This window comes from Mus caroli, unplaced genomic scaffold, assembly GCF_978045245.1.
Source record: "Mus caroli unplaced genomic scaffold, Mus_caroli_1 scaffold_6, whole genome shotgun sequence".
Lineage (NCBI taxonomy): Eukaryota > Metazoa > Chordata > Mammalia > Rodentia > Muridae > Mus > Mus caroli.
Genome location: NW_028227261.1, coordinates 28,017,332 through 28,035,883, shown reverse-complemented (window position 1 = coordinate 28,035,883; position 18,552 = coordinate 28,017,332). Strand labels below are relative to the sequence as shown.

At 48.6% G+C, this 18,552-nt stretch overlaps 1 protein-coding gene across 1 annotated transcript; it reads right to left on the bottom strand.

Annotated features, from left to right (window-relative positions):
• Positions 1-1,339: 1,339 nt before the first annotated feature.
• Txlna (taxilin alpha) lies at positions 1,340-16,765 on the bottom strand. Its single transcript, XM_021160243.2, has 11 exons — positions 16,468-16,765; positions 15,735-15,906; positions 14,711-15,049; positions 12,881-12,972; positions 10,422-10,592; positions 7,366-7,560; positions 6,867-6,986; positions 6,556-6,630; positions 5,602-5,694; positions 4,871-4,966; positions 1,340-4,518 (listed from the first exon to the last, which is right to left on the bottom strand). Exons 2-11 carry the CDS (start codon positions 15,898-15,900, stop codon positions 4,201-4,203), a joined length of 1,665 nt encoding a protein of 554 aa, XP_021015902.1. The 5' UTR covers positions 15,901-15,906; positions 16,468-16,765; the 3' UTR covers positions 1,340-4,200.
• Between the last annotated feature and the right edge of the window lie 1,787 nt (positions 16,766-18,552).

Sequence of the window (18,552 nt, the reverse complement as noted above, 5' to 3'; positions counted from 1 at the left end):
GCCAGAAGCTTTTTGCAGAGCCACTGCGCTTGGAAGCTCCTGTTGTGGAGCAGAAAGGAATCCTCCCCCACCCTACTGGAGGACTTTTGGAATCAATTGTCTACAGCCTCTGGCTAGAAGGGATCAAGGGACAGCCCCTATAAAGTTGAGCAGTTACATATTTTCTGCCTAACCAACTGGTGCTGGCTGAGGCCACCTACAGTGTCCCTTAGAGAAAACCAGCTGAATTATGGAACTACTAAGGCCGCGAGCGCGCCTGTGTGTGTGTGTATATATGTGCGCGCACACATGAGCATTCCCCAGGAGGGCCAAGAGCACAGGCCCAGTAGCTTCCTACCCCTTACTCAGCTGTGTGAACACCTTCCTTCAGTAGGTCCTCAAGGGCCTCTAGGTCTGCTCGAAACTCCTAAGGAACACCTACACAAACCTGATGTCTCCTCACCCTCCTGGGCACCTGGCACAACTTGTAAGCCATCTTTCCTTTTGTAAAGGTCTCATAGTCTGCTTCTGCCTTTGGGATAAAGGCATGTTCTCCCACACCAGGTTCAACTGAGTACTGGATGAGGTCAGGACTTCTGCTTTAAAACATTTCCTCTCAGTAGTTACAATTTTTTTTTTTTTTTTTTTTTTTTTTTTTTTTTTTTTTTGGTTTTTGGAGACAGGGTTTCTCTGTATAGCCCTGGCTGTCCTGGAACTCACTTTGTAGACCAGGCTGGCCTCAGAAATCCACCTGCCTCTGCCTCCCGAGTGCTGGGATTAAAGGCGTGCGCCACCACGCCCAGCTTACAATTTTTTTTTTAATTACAGGTATTATATGAGCACCCATGCATGAGTGGCGGTGGGTGTCAAGCTGTATTTATGGAGAGCAAAAGGCAACTTGAAGGAGCAGATCCTCTCCACCATCTGGGGAGCCACCCCTCCTCCTCACCCCCTTTTTGAGACAGGGTCTCACTACAGCAAACTGGAACACTACATGTGCACCAGGTTGACCTCAGAGTGAGAGCTCCTTCAGAGTGCTGGGAACAAGGGCACACCCCACCTTGTCTGGAGGCCCTCAGCCCCACCCCCTTGAGATAGGGTTTCTGCTCATATAAGCCTAGCTGATGTTGCCCAAGGCAGTCCTGAATTCACAGCAACCATGCCTCAGCCTTTCCATGCTGGAATTGCAGCTGTACACACCTTATTGAAATGTCTAACATTTTTCTATGCCAAGAGCAAACATAGCTAAAGAATCTGTCATGGTCCTCAACGTGTGGCCAGGAGGATGTGGGACGATGACTGGCCACTGCCACCCTGCAGATCCAGAAAGGTCAAATAATTCGATTGGCTGAGATACAAGTAAGGCAACAGACTATTTAATGTGGTGTAAAACTCATCAATAGCAAGTCCCTGGCTGCTGCGAATTCCAAACGCAGACTGGGAACAGGAAAGGGGTACAAAAAAAAAAAAAAAAAAAAACAGCTGTCAGCACAACTTCAAACAAGTATGGGTGGCAAAGGAAAGCAGTCATGGGGGCAGAGGCAGCCCTCCTACCCGAGGCTGGTCAAGGGCAGTCAGATGCCTGGTGGTCCACACATGCTACTACAGTGGAGGGGGGCTGGAGCAGTTCTTTGCAGGCTGCAGCCCCTCTTTGGATACCTGGGCAGCTCCACTGGCCTCTGGGTTAGCGCTTTGGAGGACTAACATGATGGGGACTAGGAAGCGTTAAATAACCATCTTTACAGAAACAACATTCTTACAGAAAGTGCCTAAGCTCCGCCCACGGTCCAAAAAGCCTCATGGAAAACAACAAAAAGTGGGGCTGACATGGCATACACGAAGTTCTCCCCTGGACAAGGACCTAAATATTGTTTGTATAGCCAAGGGCCCTGGACTCCAAGCCATACCCACTGTGGTCCTCTAGAGAAAAAGCTAACAATCTAAGAAACCAACACAGCTCTTGGTCCTAAAATGAGGTCATGCGCAGGGGACTTGCCCAAGTGAGGAAGGCGCTGGCCCTCTCACAGACAGGCCACCTCCCTGCAGCTGGCCCAGCCTCCTGGGCTGACTTTGGAAAGCAGAGCAGCTGTACTGACTGTAGATTTGGTCAGTGGGGAGAAGGTAGAAGGGAGAGATTACTATCTATGCATTGCCCTGGGTGCCTACAAGTGGATGGAGGGAACAGCCAAGGTTTTCCGGCCTGCCACAGTGTAGCCTCCCAGCCTGCCACACTGAGACCCAGCAGCTGTCACCCTGCACAAGCTTTAAGAGGTAGCTGAAGTGAGGCAAGCCAATGTAGTGGGCAACACAAGGTCCTTCCATCTTCAAGGAGGCAGGAAGATGCCTCACCCTTACATCTCTGTGGCCTAAGGAGCCCCATGGGTTAACAGGTCAGATCTCAGCCTGGAGTGTGGGCTGAGAAGCCTCACTGGAACAGGAAGAATACTATGATTTCCAAGATATAAGACCTTGGGAGAAATTCCACAGGACAACAGATCCCAGCTGGAGATGGCAAAGCCTCAACACTCACACAGCTGCTGGGCACCCTGAGTGAATAAATATACCAGGGTAGCAAGTATTTGAAATGGTAGAGCCTGTGACATGGGAAAGGGGTCATTAATTTGTAATTTCTGGATTTAAACACATGATCATCAGCACGAGATGTTTTCTTCCAGCCTTTTACTTTTTGGTTTCCTGACAAGGGGTCCTGCTTCCTAGCTTTGCTGAGATCTGGGATTGCAGGAATATATCACACACCCAGCTCAATGTTTAATTTGAGTATGTGGGGTCTTAAAGGCTAGTTATGAAAGATAAAGAAACTTGCAATAGTTGAAATACAAGAAGCAAAATTCCATCCAATCTCAGTGTATGGTCCACTCAGCTAATGGAAGAAGCCTCAGCTTCCCAGACAGTTACTCCAGAAAAGCTGCTGTGCAAACGGACTTACCACCCTGGCACGTGTGCAGTCACAAGAGCTTCAGCAGAGCCCCAGAGAACACAGTAACACTGAGGAGGGTGGGGAGGGACGGCAAAGACAACTCCCCACAGCTATTTTGGTTCCTGGGATGTCTGTTCTTGACCTACCAGCCAGCTTAGGCAGGAAGAAGTGAAATCCCAAGGACTCACTTTTTGGCCAAGAGGGTTCGAGGAAATGGCACAAGAGCAGTCCTCAAAATCCACACCTCTGAGCTGGAGGTGAGGGGCAGGAGCCAAGAAATGACCATGTGCCAAGGGGCACATGGGCCTGCGGTCCAGCAAAGGCTGCATGGAGAAGTGATGGGAACCAGTGGTTGCCTCCTAGGATGAAGCCCATAGGCAAGCTTGTGGCAAAGCCATTAGAAGCCTCTTCCCTTCTCTGAAATATTTCATCTTCCCAAGCAGGATACCTTGGCACCCACATGGCAAAGGACCCTGACAGGGTGGTTCCAAGTGGGGCACTGGAGGCCAGGCACCTGAGGACCACTTGTAGAGTATCCCTGTTCCTTCCTTTGACGTTCTTTAATACAAACTCTTATGCAAAACAAGCGAACAAAAACCCTCCCAAAAGAATCCTTTGGGTGACATTTGTCAATTATTTGTGCAGGCTAGAGGCACCTGTGAATGATAAGGCTACTGAGAACTGAGAAGCGACACTGGCCTGGACCTGGCACTACCGGAGGGGAAGTGGGCCTGAGGGATTCCCTCCCACACAGGCACACCTCTACTTCTGTCCCACAAAGACTCTGCCAGGGACACCATTCCCAGGTTAAGAGAAGCAATGGAACCTCCAGGGCAGGGAGGGAAGGGCGAGAGCCCAAACTGCCCAAGTTCTGCTCACAAAAAGGAGTCCAGGCCTGGGTGTTTTCACTTGTCACAAGCTCTGAAAAGGCCAAGAGGGGTCTGAGCCTTAGAGCTGGGTAGGAAAATATTGGAGTCATCTGACCTGCCACCTTACTGTGACGGCAGCTTCAGATGACATCTTCTATGACTCTTCAGTTTTCAGAGTCTCCAACTTCATCTGCACACTGTCCGAGGTGAAAGCCCAGTGCACCTACAGGTGTTAACTATAGAACCGCATGAGGGTCTGCACGCCTGCCCATCCATGTAAGACTAACCCACAAAATTCACAATTGCCAAGTGTCCGACGGCCTCAGCCCTGGGCTGCTCCGTGTGGAAGCCTTGCATGGATGAGGCCTGACAGGGCTGCTGCTCCTGTCCCAGCATGCCCAAGCCCCGTGATCTCTACGCAGTGGCAGGGGTGGGCTCTCCGGGCCCCATCTGGCCTGTTGTTCCTGTGCTCGGGGCTCCTGAGCAGCAAGGAGCGTCTGTGGCCCTTGGAGAGCTGGCCGGTTGAGCCCCAGGACTTTCAACCCCTTGTTCCTTGGAGGCAGTGGTGGCCTCTGGCCTCCGCTCAGAGCCAATGTCAGTGATGCCCCCTGCAGTCAGGTCCTGTACCCTCTTGTTGAGGTCATTGCGCTCGGTCTGCAGCGCTCGGCACAGCTTCTCCAGCCGCTGGATCTTCACCTGCAGGCCCTCTAGCTCTTTGTCCCGGAGGGTTTTCTAGGTAGAGAAATGAAGCATTCAGTGAGACGTTCACATCCTCAAGTCTGGGCAGCTTAAACCCAAAAGCTGGCCCATGTAGTAAACAGCCCTAGCCGAGGGTCAGATGATGTATTCTACTTGTCTACCAGATACCTTGACACATCACAGGCATCTTCAAACTGTCAACTGTTAAACAGGACCACAGACCAATTTCAGATCTCAAAAAAATGTGCAGATATAAAAAAGGTCCCCAAAAGGGTTCACCTGGATGAGTGCTCCTGGAAACGCAGCCCCAGTTCACGTGTAGTGTCAGTGACTGAGTGACAGCAGAGGAAAAGGCCCACAGACCAGTCCTCAGCCCTCCACCCACCTCTTCAGCCATCTCCAGGAGAGCCTTGTTGCTGCTTTCCCACCGGGACCGATACATAGTGGTTTCTTTCTCCAGCTTCTTGATCTTCTTTGTCATCTGTTACACCACAGATGACAGGAAAGGGTCAGAGATGGGCTATCTGCAGATCTGTGCCAACCGGGAGCCTCAAGTTAAGCTGACCACTGAGGGGCTGACACGACGGCTTAGGAAATAAGGAGGTACTTGCTGCCGAGATTAACGATGAGCTCCATGCCCCAAACCCACAGATTCAACTCCTGTAAATGGTCCATATGCATAACCCATACACATACACACCTATTCACAATATTGTTTAAAAATATGCAGGGTGCCTTTATCCCAGCACTCTTGAGGTAGAGGCAAGGTGGGTATTCATTGAGTTCAAGACCAGCATGGTCTACACTAAGAGTTCCTGGGAAACCAGGACTACATAGAGAGACTACATCTCTAAAGAAAAAAAGCTACCATTGAAGCCTAGTAGAATGCATATTCTCTATTTAAAATTCCAGCATAAATAAAGAAATCAAACCAAATAATAATAGAAAAACAAACAGAAACTGTCCCCTCTGGGAGGAGAGGGAGCTATGGCCCCTTCTAACCACCTCTTGTTGATATACAAAGAGTGCCTGTGAGGCTGCCAGGGCAGCTCAGGTCTGAAGGAAGTGGCCAGAGCGCCGGCTGTCCTGGCCAGGCTGAGGGCCTCCCTGTGTTACCTTTTCCATCTCCTGTTTGAACGTGGTGAACACTTCACTGCTTTTGGAAAGTGTGTTCTGGAACTCCTCGAACTTCTCCGTGTACAGGGCGAGCTGCATAAGAAGCACAGGAGCACGATGAGGTAGCACGCACACGGACAGAGCCACTCTACTGAGACACCATTTCCTAATACACAAGCAAAGTCGTGCACAGCAAGGATATGTTCCAACACGACAATCCTGCAAAGTCAGCCTTGGGAAGACGTCAGCATGTGGAGACACTGGTCTCATACAAAAACAAAAAAAAATGAAGCATGCACTGATAGGGCTGAAGGGATGGCCAGAAGTTAAGATCACTGGCTGATCTTCCAAAGGACCGGGGTTCAATTCCCAGCACCTACATGGACACCACAACTGTCTGTAACTATTCTAACCTCTAAAGGTACCAGGAACACAAGTGGGGAAAAATATACATCCATGCGAAACACTCATATACACATCAATACAGCAAAATAAAAGTAAACAGAATTGAGCTAGACCTGGTAGCTAACGCCTCATGCATCTGGGAGTCAGAGGACTGTCACAAGTTCAAGGCCACCCGAGAGCCTGGTCTACAAGGTAAGTTCTGGGTTAGCTATAGCCACAGCTAAACTCAGAGACCTGTTCTTCAAACAACAACAAAAATGCCTGGCATGGTGGCACATGCCTACATTTAATCCCATTGCTTAGGAGGCTGAGACAGGCAAATGTCTGTGTCCCAGGCCAGCCTCGTGTACAAAGCAAGTTTCAGGACAGCCAGGGCTACACAGAGAAACTTTGTCTTGGGGGAAACAAAACACACATAAATAAAAAACTTGGCCGACACCAATAGGCCAGCTGGCACAAAGCCAGGCTATGACAGTCCTGTCTCCACTGCCCTGCAGATGGGCCCTTATGAAAGCATCCTGGAAACTGCAGGTCAGGTTCCCGTCTCACCTGCTGCTTTAGGTGGGTCTCCTGCTGCTTCATCAGCTCGCACATCCTCTGGGACTCCACCGCTTCCTTCAGGAGCTATTTCCAAGACAGGACCCCAGAACCTGTCAGAAGCCCCTGAGGGTATGTTTGACCTTCTTTAGCCACAAGCACTGGACCCACTGAGGCTACCTGCTCTCAGACTGCTGTCTGGACAGGCAATTAGTGGATTGGGCAGGCAAAACCTCTCCCATCCATAAGAAATGGATTGAACTAAGCCAGAACCCAGCCCACTTCCTTCCAGCCCCACCATAGCCCTGGGGCCTGAGCCTCACAAACTCCTTCTCCCGCTGGTGCCGCTCCTCTGCCTCCTTCAGCATCTCCTGGGCCTGCTGGAGCTTGGCGTCCACTAGCTGCTGCTGCAGGTCCTTATGTTTGAAGACTTTGTCGATATGCTGCAATAAAGGTAATTTATGGAGTCAGGAGTTCCCTTTCAAGAAAGCCCCAACTCCAGGAAACAAGGCACTTCATCCAGTCTCCTGCTGACCCAGGCATGTCCTTGGGAATTCTCCTTCCTAACCTCCACAGGTCTGATGCGGAGCTAGGACAAGGACATACCTCCACTCTAGCACTGAATACTCTACAGACGTCCCGTTCAGACACCAGGGATAAGCACTGGTGTGTGTGTGTAATCTCTTCTTTCCATTTATTTCAGCTCCTTATCTACGGGTTACATCTTTTGAAGGAAGAGCAAGCCCAGGCGGGCAGCTGCTGCCCCAGGCCCTGGCACTCACTAGACTCACAAGCTGCTGGCCTCTATTGCCTTCAGCTCACCTCCTCACGAAGCTCGTATTGCTCAATCAACTTCTTGAGCCTCTCGGCTAGCTCCATATTCTCCTGGCGCAGCTTGGAGTTTCGCTCATTGTGCTGTTCCATCTGCAGCTGAATGTCATTCAGTGTCACCTGAAAGTGTGAAGTCACTTCTTTGCGCTTCTCCTCCTCCTCACGGGCTCGCTGCACGCCTTCTTCCTGAAGAAAGAATTGTCCATAGTTGCCAGCCTTGCACAAAGCTCCCCTAACTAGTTCCACAGTCCAGTCTTTGCCTGCCAACAGCGCTCTGGGCCCTGGGGAGCACCTAGGCTGTAGGACGTCATACAGTGGGGTTTCCTAACATGCCCCTCTGTAAACCAGGTGTTATCAAGCGACTCTACCAAGAATACTCAGCATCCATGTAAGTGCCATTCTGAAACCGCAGGCAGCCTGAATTCTTGTTCCCAGACTCTAAATTAAGTATCTCTGTTTGTTTCAATTTGTGTCCATTTTAATGTCCTTTAGTCCCTCCTGTTCCCCACAGAGAACAAGATAACAAAATGTAGTCATATTCAGGACTAGCAGAGTTGTAAGAAATGAGGCAACATTCCCACTTTGGAGAAGACAACCTAGACAATTCGATCAATTAGTCACTTAGTGCTGTGCCCACTGACCCAGCCATTTCACTTCTGAAATTTAGTCTGTAGCTGAAATTCCTCAGCACACAATTGGTAAAGGACATGGACACACATACTCTTACCTATTTTTGGTTTTTTTTTTTTTAACAAGGTTTTTTTTTTTTTTTTAAAGATTTATTTATTTATTATATGTAAGTACACTGTAGCTGTCTTCAGACACTCCAGAAGAGGGAGTCAGATCTCATTACGGATGGTTGTGAGCCACCATGTGGTTGCTGGGATTTGAACTCTGGACCTTCGAAAGAGCAGTCGGGTGCTCTTACCCACTGAGCCATCTCACCAGCCCTATTTTTGGTTTTTAAGGCTTTTTTTTTTGTTGTTTTTTTTTTAAAGATTATAGCCGGGTGAGACACATAGATATACAGAAATTTTAAAGCGCTTAAAGTGGGCGGGGTGGCGCATGCCTTTGATCCCAGCACTCGGGAGGCAGAGGCAGGCGGATTTCTGAGTTCGAGGCCAGCCTGGTCTACAAAGTAATTCCCGTACAGCCAGAGAAACCCTGTCTCAAGAAACAAAAACAAAAACCAAAAAAGAGATTTATTTATTGTTATGGGTAAGTACACTGTAGCTGTTTTCAGACACCCCAGAAGAGGGCATCATATCTTGTTACAGATTACAGATGGCTGTGAGCCAGCATGTGGTTGCTGGGATTTGAACTCAGGACCTTCAGAAAAGCAGTCATTGCTCTTACCCACTGAGCCATCTCGCCAGCCCCAGTTTTTAAGTTTGTTAAAGATTTATTTTATGTATGAGTATCTTGGCCCTATGTATGTCTGTACACCACAGTGTTTTTTTAGAAGATGTATTCACCTTATGTATGTATATTTATTTTATGTATATGAGTACACTGTCTTCCTGCATACTAGAAGGGCCACCATGTGATTGTTGGGAATTGAACTCAGGACCTCTGGAAGAACAGCTAGGCCACGTCTCTAGCTGAGGAAGCTTGTTAAGAGTACTGCACATGCCAGGCAGTGGTAGAGCATGCCTTTAATCCCAGCACTTGGGAAGCACAGGCAGGCGGATTTCTGAGTTCGAGGCCAGCCTGGTCTACAGAGTGAGTTCCAGTACAGCCAGGGCTACACAGAGAAACCCTGTCTCGAAAAACCAAAATAAATAGATAGATAGATAGATAAATAAATAGTACTGCTCATGTGTGCACAGAGAGGCCAGAGGTCAGGTGCCATCACCAAGCTTTCTTTACCTTAGTATGTATGTATGTATGTATGTATGTATTTTGGTTTTTCGAGCCTGGCTGTCCTGGAATTCACGAGAAGTTTTTACTTTTTAAAGAGAGTCATGGACCTCCTGCCACTGGAGTTAGACAGTTGTGACCTACCATGTGTGAGGTGGGCACTGAAGCGGCTCCTCTAGAAAAGCGGCCTCTGCTCTAACCACTGGGTTATCTGTCTGCCTGACACCCACTTCTTGTTGGTTTTGTTTTAAGCTTATTTATTTATTTATTTATTTAGAGACAGGGTTTCTCTGTGTAGTCCTGGCTGTCCTAGAACTCACTCTGTAGACCAGGCTGGCCTCGAATTCAGAAATCCGCCTGCCTCTGCCTCCCGAGTGCTGAGATTAAAGGCATGCGCCACCCCGCCCAGTTTAAGCTCTTTAAAATTTCTGTATATCTATGTGTCTCTGTGAATGTATGTCACACGTATGCAGGTGTCCAGAAGTCAGATTAGAGTATCAGAGCCCCTCAAGATGGCTTGCGGACAGCCGAACAGTAATGGAGTCCTCTGGAAGACTACTGGGTTACTAGTCAGCCGTCTCTTAGTCCTCCATGCTTCACTGAGGTGCACTACTTAGCCCAGCTCTGTCACCGGGTGATGGGGATCCAGATTCCAGGTCTTATGCTGGCAGTGGGAAGCATGCTCTTGGTTGATCCATCTCCCCACCTTGCATCCTGAGGTCCCATAAAGGTTTACTTGGCAGGGGACTCTGGAGCCTACTGTGATGCCCAAGGTCTGCTGAAAAGGCTTAGGACTCAGGGGTGTGCTCTTGAGCAGCTCTGCTGTCCCACACCCTCCTGCCACACCCTGCTACTGCCCCCCTCAGCGCAGATCTGAAAAGCCATCAGGTCCCCCTACTCATGGATGAGAGCTTCTACACTGGGAGTCAGGACAAACAATCTCTGTGGTTTTAGGAAGCTGAAGTTTGCAGAGGGAGCTGACCCTGGCTGGCGTATCTGGTGCTTCCTGCACGCCAGGCAAGGTAGGCACAGCTGTTCTTTGGTGGACCTGGGACTGAGCTAAACCTAAGCTGCTGCTGTTGCTTCCTCTATAGTAAATCTTCCTATGTAATCCAAGCTGGCCCAGAACTCACTGTATAGCATAGCCGCAGCTGCCCACAAGTCCCAATGGATACTGACGGGCCTACCTTCAGGGACCGGTTGTGCCGCTGCAGCTCCCGGCACAGACTCTCAAGCTTGCTTCGGGCCAGGACAGCCTTGCTGTGTTCCCCTCGAAGATGGTCCTTCTCCTGCACGAGCTGGCTCTGCTTCTTCTGCAGGAGCTTCATCTGCTTCTGCGAGTTCCGATGCTCTTCCAGCTGAGAACAGGAGGTGTAAGTGTCTGCAGGGCACCGTTACACAGCTCTAGAGATTCCTAAGCTAACCACTATTCACGCCCACTCCAGTCACAACAGCTCCAACAAGAGCCTGCTCACATACCAAAAGCACTGGACCTTCTCATGCTCCTCCCAGAAACTGCGCAGGCTAACCAAAGGTTTCTTGGGGAAATAATAATGAATAATGACCAAGACTAATGAAGTCCGCCATCAGATCCCAGCCCCTATCCCAGTTGACTCCACTGGATGAGCCCATGGTCCAGTCAGTCTGTTGGATACCTACATCCTATCAGACAACTAATGTATATGCTACCAATTCAGAGCCTGTCAGCACCACACTCCTTTCTCAAGACACTGCTTTTCCCAACAACTGCTACTCTTTGATTTGGGGGTGGGAGGGAGGTGTTGAAGACGAGGTTTCTTTGTGTAGCCCTCACTATCCTTGAACTCACAGAAATCCTGTTGTGCCTCTCCTCCCGAGAGCTGGGATTAAAGGTGTGTCACCACTACCTGGCTACAACTACTACTTTTTTTTTTTTTAAGTTTTTTCAAGACAGGGTTTCACTGTATAGCCCCAGCTGCCCTGGAACTCACTCTGTAGACCAGGCTGGCCTTGAACTCAGAAATCTGCCTGCCTCTGCCTCCCAAGTGCTGGGATTAAAGGCATGTGCCACCACTGCCCAGCATATTTTACATTTTAATCTTAGGTCTTTAAAGGCTGATGCAGTTCTTATAGCTTAGCAGATCCAAATCAGACTAGCCATATATCAGCTAAGGTGAAGCTGCTGTCCTGAGCAGCAGTGGCCTATCACTCCACGCCAGGACCGTCACCACTTCTTTAAATGCCTATCAGTATTTATGGTTCTCCATCTCTCATCCTACTAGACTTGCAACTACTGAGCCTTCATTCTTTTCTCCTGACTTACCTTCTACCCTGGCTTATCCTTTTATCCCAGTAAAGCCCCTTCCTCTTCTGCTGCACAAGTACCGAAGCAGCCCCGTTTAAAGAAGTCTTCCTTATACCAATCCTTGGAAGACTCCCTTCTGCCCAGAAACAAAGGCCACCACTTTCTCCAACCATACACACCCCTTCTGAGACAACCGCTCATCTCCTCTTTATATCTTCCCACCCCAGATCTTGTTATTAGTCTCGTTTCCCTGGAAACCCAGAAGAAACCAGGGGACTACCAGCACAAGCTCCCACCCATCTTCTGACTGTACTTGTCTTCTTCACTTACAGACAGGTACAGACTGGTGGAGCCTCCCTCCTTGTACATTAGGCCTTAGCCCCCTCCTATATTCAGAATGTTACCCCAGGAGCTCAATTCCTCCTTCCTTGTAGCATCAGCATTCTCCTAGTTAAAGCCTTCCAAAATGGACTTTATCTTTTGTTTTTCTTTCTGGAACTCACTATGTCAATTCACTCTGTAGACCAGACTGGCCTTCAACTCAAAAGATCCACCTGCCTCTGCCTCCCAAGTGCGGGGATCGAAGGTGTATACCTCTCTACTAGGCTCTGTATTTCTTTTAATTTTACTTAATGTTTCTTTGTGGTTTGCCTGCATCTATGTCTACATTATACTTGTGGGCCTGATACTTGCAGAGTCTAGAAGAGGACTTCAGAGTGCTCGGAACTATAGTTAAAGATGGTTGTGAGCTACCATGTGGATGCTTAGAATCAAACCCAGGGCCTCTGGAAGAGCAGTCACTGTTTGTAAACACTGAGCCACCTGACCAGCCCCTCCTCTACTCCTGTTCATTTCCAAGACAAGACCCTGTAGTCCGGGCTGGCCTTGAATTCCTGATCCTCCAGGAATTAATGGACACACCATGCCTTGGTATTTCCCATGATCCAACATGGAGGTCATTACCTCGTCTCAAGATCAGCTCCTAGAGCTAACTTTCACTTCACTCAGGACTGAGAGCTAAGGAGGTAAAGGAACAAGAGCCACCCCAAAGACGGCAAATCAGGAGGCAGAGCATCCTGGGGAGATGCAAGTACGAACACATCAAGATATAACTACACAATATCTGGGACCAATGCCAGAATTCTACTACCTGAAATCATTGGGAAATTTACTAATAAAGTTTCTCTTCTTACTGACTGGAAACTAATTTCTCATTTAACAGATAGCAGTGGGAGAATTAAAAAAAAAAGTTAACAGAAATTAAGCCAATATGTGTTCCTGCACCCTAGCTCCTACCCCAGGTAGCCTGCTGACTTTCCAAAGGGAGGGAGGGTATGAAAGGAGGAAAGGGGAGGGACTGACCAGCTCAGCATACTTCTTGCACAGTGCAGCCAGCTTCTCCTCTGGAGTACTCAGCGTGTTCAGTGTCTGCATCAGGAGAGTGATCTCCTTCCCTGAAAAGCACAGGGGGTAAAGCACACACCCTTCCTGAGGGTTCCCTCTACGCCCAAGCCTACACTTCTGAGTGCTAAGGCGGTTTTCCTGTGACACTAGTACTTCATAAAGAATTGTGGCCAATCCTGCCGCTTCAATGCACATTCCCACTGCAGCCTAAGTGGTATCTGCAGTGTTACTACTAACAAATGCTCATGAAATGAACAGAGCAGTCTCTTTGGTAAGCACTGCCAGGGAGAGGAGAACCTGTTTGAAGACATTATAAACAGGAGAAATGTAAGCCCAGGGCTACTGTCTGATGTCCCTTGAGAAATTAGCCAAACTCCTGTCACGAGACATAGCTACACAGTTATGTTTAAAGATTTATTTAGCCAGACAGTGGTGGCGCATGCCTTTAATCCCAGCACTAGGAAGGCAGAGGCAGGCGGATTTCTGAGTTCGAGGCCAGCATAGTCTACAGAGTGAGTTCCAGGAAAGCCAGGGCTACACAGAGATACCCTGTCTTGAAAAACCAAAAATAAAAAAGATTTATTTTATTTGAGTACACTGTCACTTTTTCCAGACACAGCAGAAGAGGCCATCAGATCCCATTACAGATGGTTGTGAGCCACCATGTGGTTGCTGGGAATTGAACTCAGGACCTCTGGCAGAGCAGTCAGTGCTCTTAGCCATCTCTCCAGCCCCACCCACAGTTATGCTTAAGATGCATCTCTTTCACATGTGACCCCGTGACTTGGGAAAAAAAAGGGCAAGAAATCCGTCTTTAAGACAGATGACAAAATGAGGAAGAAGGACCAGTGACGTGTTGACAGTACTAGAGAGAGATGAGAGAGAGGGTCTTGCTATGTAGTCCAAGTTGCCTTTGAACTCAGCCTTCCTGCCTTTGTCGTTAGAGGCATACACTACCACATTGGTTCCCATTAGATTCTAAGTTCATATTTTCATATTATCCCACCACCCCTGTCAAAGGACTGCCATTACTCTGTTTTTATTCGTTTGAGATAAGGTTTCATTATGCAGCTGGCTGATCCGGCACTCAAGAGATCTACTTGCCCCTGCTTCTCAAGTGCTGTGATTAAAGGTGTACGCCGTCACGCCTGATTGCCCCTACCTCAGCCAGGAAGCCTTACAATTGTCTCCCTTGGGTTCCACTGTACTCAGTCAGCACAGAGCAGGTTCCTGAACTGTCAGTCCTGGAGGCCCATGAGATTGGCATGGAGATGGCAAACCTCACCAGTGAATGACTTTGCTTGGTTTCTATTATTTTGGCTGCCAATTATTCAGCTGGTCAGATGAGAGTGGGGACTAACCAGGTAGGAGTCAATTTTTCCGATCAAGAAGGCCCCTTCTTGATGATTCTGAAGAGGTCTGTGGCTTACCTGGTTCATGCTGATATTTGATATCTCAACCTTGGTGTAGCCTAATTCTATTGCTATAGAAACAGGGAAACTAAGACTCAGGAGTGGAGAATAAACATGCCCAAAGTCAAGCAGCGGCTAAAAGTGGTGCTTACAAGCACTCAGGCCTCCACTTCCCAAGGCCAGGAGTCTTTGCACAAGTAGTGATCTAACAGCTCAATGCTAGGACCCCATCTTTGAGTAAACCCGGGCGGGGGGCAAGGGGGGATGACACACATACTGTCTTGAAAAGCAGATTCTTTTGAGTTCTGACAGAGCAAGTTAGCCCATGAGATGACAGGTGTTAACTCCCTCCCCTCACCAATAGCTCCCCCCTCACCTAGGCCCTTGGCTTTCTTCTTCTCCTGTGACCTCCGATGGTCTCGGTCTCCAACCTCATCACTCGCTCGGATCTCCTCTGTTCCAGGCTCCCCCTTAGAGGTTTCCTTCTCGCCGTTGACAACTGGAATGCCTGGTTCAGGCTCCCCATTCCTGGCTGCATAGGTTCGGGACTTCTCTGTGTCTTCTGGCTCAGTGGGCTCACCCTGTGCTCCCTCCTCAGCTGGGCCTCCCTGATTGTTGTCCACACAGTATGTACTCAGGATGTCTTCCAACTGCCGGCTCAGCTCCTCAGAGACGTCACAGAGGGCCCCAGGCTGAGCTGCTTTAGCTCGAGCCCCTACAGCAGGAAAGATGAAGACATAGGATTAAAGTTCAGTGGTCATACCACTCGCTTGGATCTTCTTTAAGCCCAGATAAACGCACTAGTGTGGGTTAAATGATGTTTTATTTATTTATTCGGTTGAGTTAGGCTCTCTCTAGCTGTCTTGGAACTCAGTATGCAGGCTGATCACAAACTCAGAGATCTGTCTGCCTCTGCCTCCTGAGTTCTGTGGACAAAGGTGAGGGACACTATGCCTGGCCTCAATTTAAAAATTTTTAAACCCTAAGTTTGTTTAGTTATAAAACAAGTATTTCTAACACCCAAACATACTTGTTATAAAAGCCAACTGTGTAAAGCACCCCTGCGTGAGGGGCAGTTGGCATGTGGCAGAAGCTGCACTTCGTGAAGGACAATTACCCACCCCTGACAAGTGTTCTCTGGGAATATGACTTTGCTCACGGGGTGCTTCATTTGACTGTCTTGGTTTAAACCAGTCAGAGCATGCTCCCAAGGTTGCGTCCCAGGGCTAAGAGTGGGAAGGTTCACCTTCTCCCCAGGAAACAAAAGGATCACACAGAATGGGCATTCATTCTGTTTCATTCTATAGTTCCTTCTTCTTGGTTAAACACTGGCCTCAGAAGACAGACCAATACCACAAACTCCTCCCTCTGCCCACTGGAAAAGCAGAGCTGGCACACACCCTCGGTCTTCCCAGGAGCCTGGCTTGTGGAACCTTCGGCTTCCGCCCCAGGAGCTGTCTGTCTGGGTCGTCCATGGGCTCCCTCCGGTCCTGCTTCCCGTTGCCCCGGGCTGCCCTTCGAGTTGGAGTGTTTGGCAGGCCCATTCTTTTTGTCTTGGTTCTTCATTGTGATCTGCAAGGCCAGAAACGGGGCAGATCCTTTAAGGACCCAGTTGCTTTTTTTTTTTTTTTTTTTCTAGACTTCAAAATTCTTCTTCACAACCTAGATAAGAAATCCCCAAATCTGACGCTCGAAGCTTCAAACAGACCAGTCGGCCTTCGCCCGGGATCTCACGGTCCCATGCAAGGTTTCCGAGAAGCTGCCCCTGAGTGAGTGAGGGAAGGAAGAGGCCTCCTTTCTCCCGAATGCCACTTCTCGGCACCACACGGCTCCCTCTCGGCAGCCGGAGCGCGGGATTGGCTCAGAGCCGCAGACTGACGTGGCGGGATGCTCCAGTCCCGATCGGCTCCCCGCCCCACCAGGTCCCACGTGGGACCCCTGCGCGCGCGCGCACAGAAGCCACCCACACCCCACGCGCCCTCTAGACCCAGAGTACGCACGCGCAACACTGGGGCAGGCCGCCGTCCCCCCCGACCTCCCGAATTAGTTGTTCCTCCTCGGCCAACGCGTCCTGGGCCACAGACCCTCTGAAGAGCTCGTCCCACGTACAGCCCATAGACATACTTCACTTACCACGAACGTCCGGCGGCGTCCTCCTCTCCGGCCGAGCACCGGAAACCTAGGTAACTGCTGCCAGCAGGACCGCCCTCTCCTGCCGCAGCCAATCAACAGCAAACGCGGGCGCGGAGCTTGCTGGGAAAAAAGAAGTCAAGGCGGCTTTGGAGGCGGGAGTGGAAAAACTACGAGCCCCTTCATGCCTCGCGGCGCGGCACAACTCGCGAGATGCAACTGAAAAGCGTAGGAGCCAAATACCCTAAGGGTCCGAAATTATGTCATTGGTCTAGAGATTTTTGTCAGCCTCTTTTCTGGTGCTGAAGCTATGATTGGCCCTTAAACTTTGGCATTCTGGTCTTTTTTTTCTTTTTTCTTTTTTTCATACACTCGTTCATTAGTCCTTTATAAACATGTATGACTTTCTAGGATCTCTGAGGACTCGGAAGAGGGATAGAAAGGTAAACTAATTTGTTATGTTGCCTGGCATTCTTTTCCCCTCTATTACAATAGAAGGTTTATAATAATTCAAACGTGTTCTTGCCTCGTATCCAGTAGCTTGATTCTCATAATTACTCGGATTAAGTACAAAATACTCAGTGATCTGTGAAATATACTATAGTACAGAAAAGCCTAGTTAAAGTAAAACAAACTGTTTACTATATGTTTGTTAGAGACAACATTTCGTTATATGTGGCTTTGGCAGGCCTGGAACTCCCTATGTAGATTAAATTGGCTTTGAACTCAAGTCTGTCTTTGCTTCCCCAGGGCTTGAACTAACGGCAAAGGCCACTAGGTAAAGGGTAAATAGTTTAAGGCTCCATCAATATTGTGTGGTTATAGCAGATTCAAAGCTGGAAGCCTGACACCAGCACCCATCTTTTTAAAATATTTCTTTGCCCCCTGAGTCAGGGTTTCTCTGTGTAGCCTAGTGTGTCCTAGAACTTAATCTTTGACTATGCTGGCTTCTAACTCAGAGCTGCCTACCAAAACCGGTTGGAACCATTCTCCACCACCACAGCTGTTCTCTGAGGCAATTTATGCCCCGTCTTCTAACCCCACCAGCTTGGCAATTACTCCCTCAGGAAGGGATTGTAGCTAGGGAGTTTGACTTTAGGCAGGTTGGAAAACTCCCACCCTACCACCCCTGCCCCACTTTCTGCAAAGTATCACGTGTTAATGCTTTAAAAAGATTTTTCTCGTCTTTGTTCTTCATTATGATTTGCAGTGCCAGTGTAGGCTCAGAACATTAAAAAACAAACACAATTGTGATTTCAATTCTTTTGTTGTGTGGAGTTTGTTTTGTTTGATAAGGTCTTGCTTTATAGAGCTGGCTGGCTTGGAACTCTCTATGTAGATCAGGCTGTCCTAGAAACTCACGTGTTGAAATTACTGTTGGCTAAATGCTGCAGCCTCAAGAGGCTAGGGTCAGGCTGTGGGGTAGAGCATGTTGCAAATTGTGCTAAGTGGACTTTGTTTTAGGGTTCTTAAATGATGTCTATTTTTCTGTAATAGGTCTGCCAAACAGACTCCGAGTAGTGTTCTGTCTGTTCACACGTAACTTTGAGAGACAATACTGTATAATAAACTCAGTGACAGAGTACTTACCTGGAGTGATCAAAGCTGACACAAGAAAGCATTAGCACTTGACCAGTTTACGGAGGGAACTGAATCTCAGAAAGGTTTGCATTAAAGGTTCCTGGAAGCCACTGCCCTGATGGCTTCTCAGTTAACACTTGGAAATCTCTGAAGAGGTAGCATCTACATCAGGTCTTTACCAAATTCCATACAAAGAGGAAAGATATTCGGAGCAGTGGTTCTAAACCTTCCCAGTGCTGCAGCCCTTTAATACAGTTCCTCATGTTGTGGTGACCTCCAACCATAGAATTATTTCTCTTGCTACTTTATAATTTTGCTACTGTTTTGAATAAAAAATGTCTGTTTTCTGATGGTCTTAGGCAATACTTATGAACACCCAGGTTACAAAAAACTAGGTTGCATCAGGGCGAGACTGTAATCCCAGCACTGAACAGAGTACAGTAGAGTTCTGTCTCTAACAGGCTCACTGCCTCTGGCCTTCAAATGCCTTTCCATGCATGTTGGCTG

Excerpts from the sequence above, each read along its gene's own strand:
- Txlna (XM_021160243.2), bottom strand. The coding sequence starts at position 15,900 with ATGAAGAACCAAGACAAAAAGAATGGGCCTGCCAAACACTCCAACTCG. Across the intron at positions 15,050-15,734 it reads GGCTCCTGGGAAGACCGAGG|GGGCTCGAGCTAAAGCAGCT; the intron begins GTGTGTGCCAGC and ends TTCCTGCTGTAG. Across the intron at positions 12,973-14,710 it reads GAAGAAAGCCAAGGGCCTAG|GGAAGGAGATCACTCTCCTG; the intron begins GTGAGGGGGGAG and ends TGTGCTTTTCAG.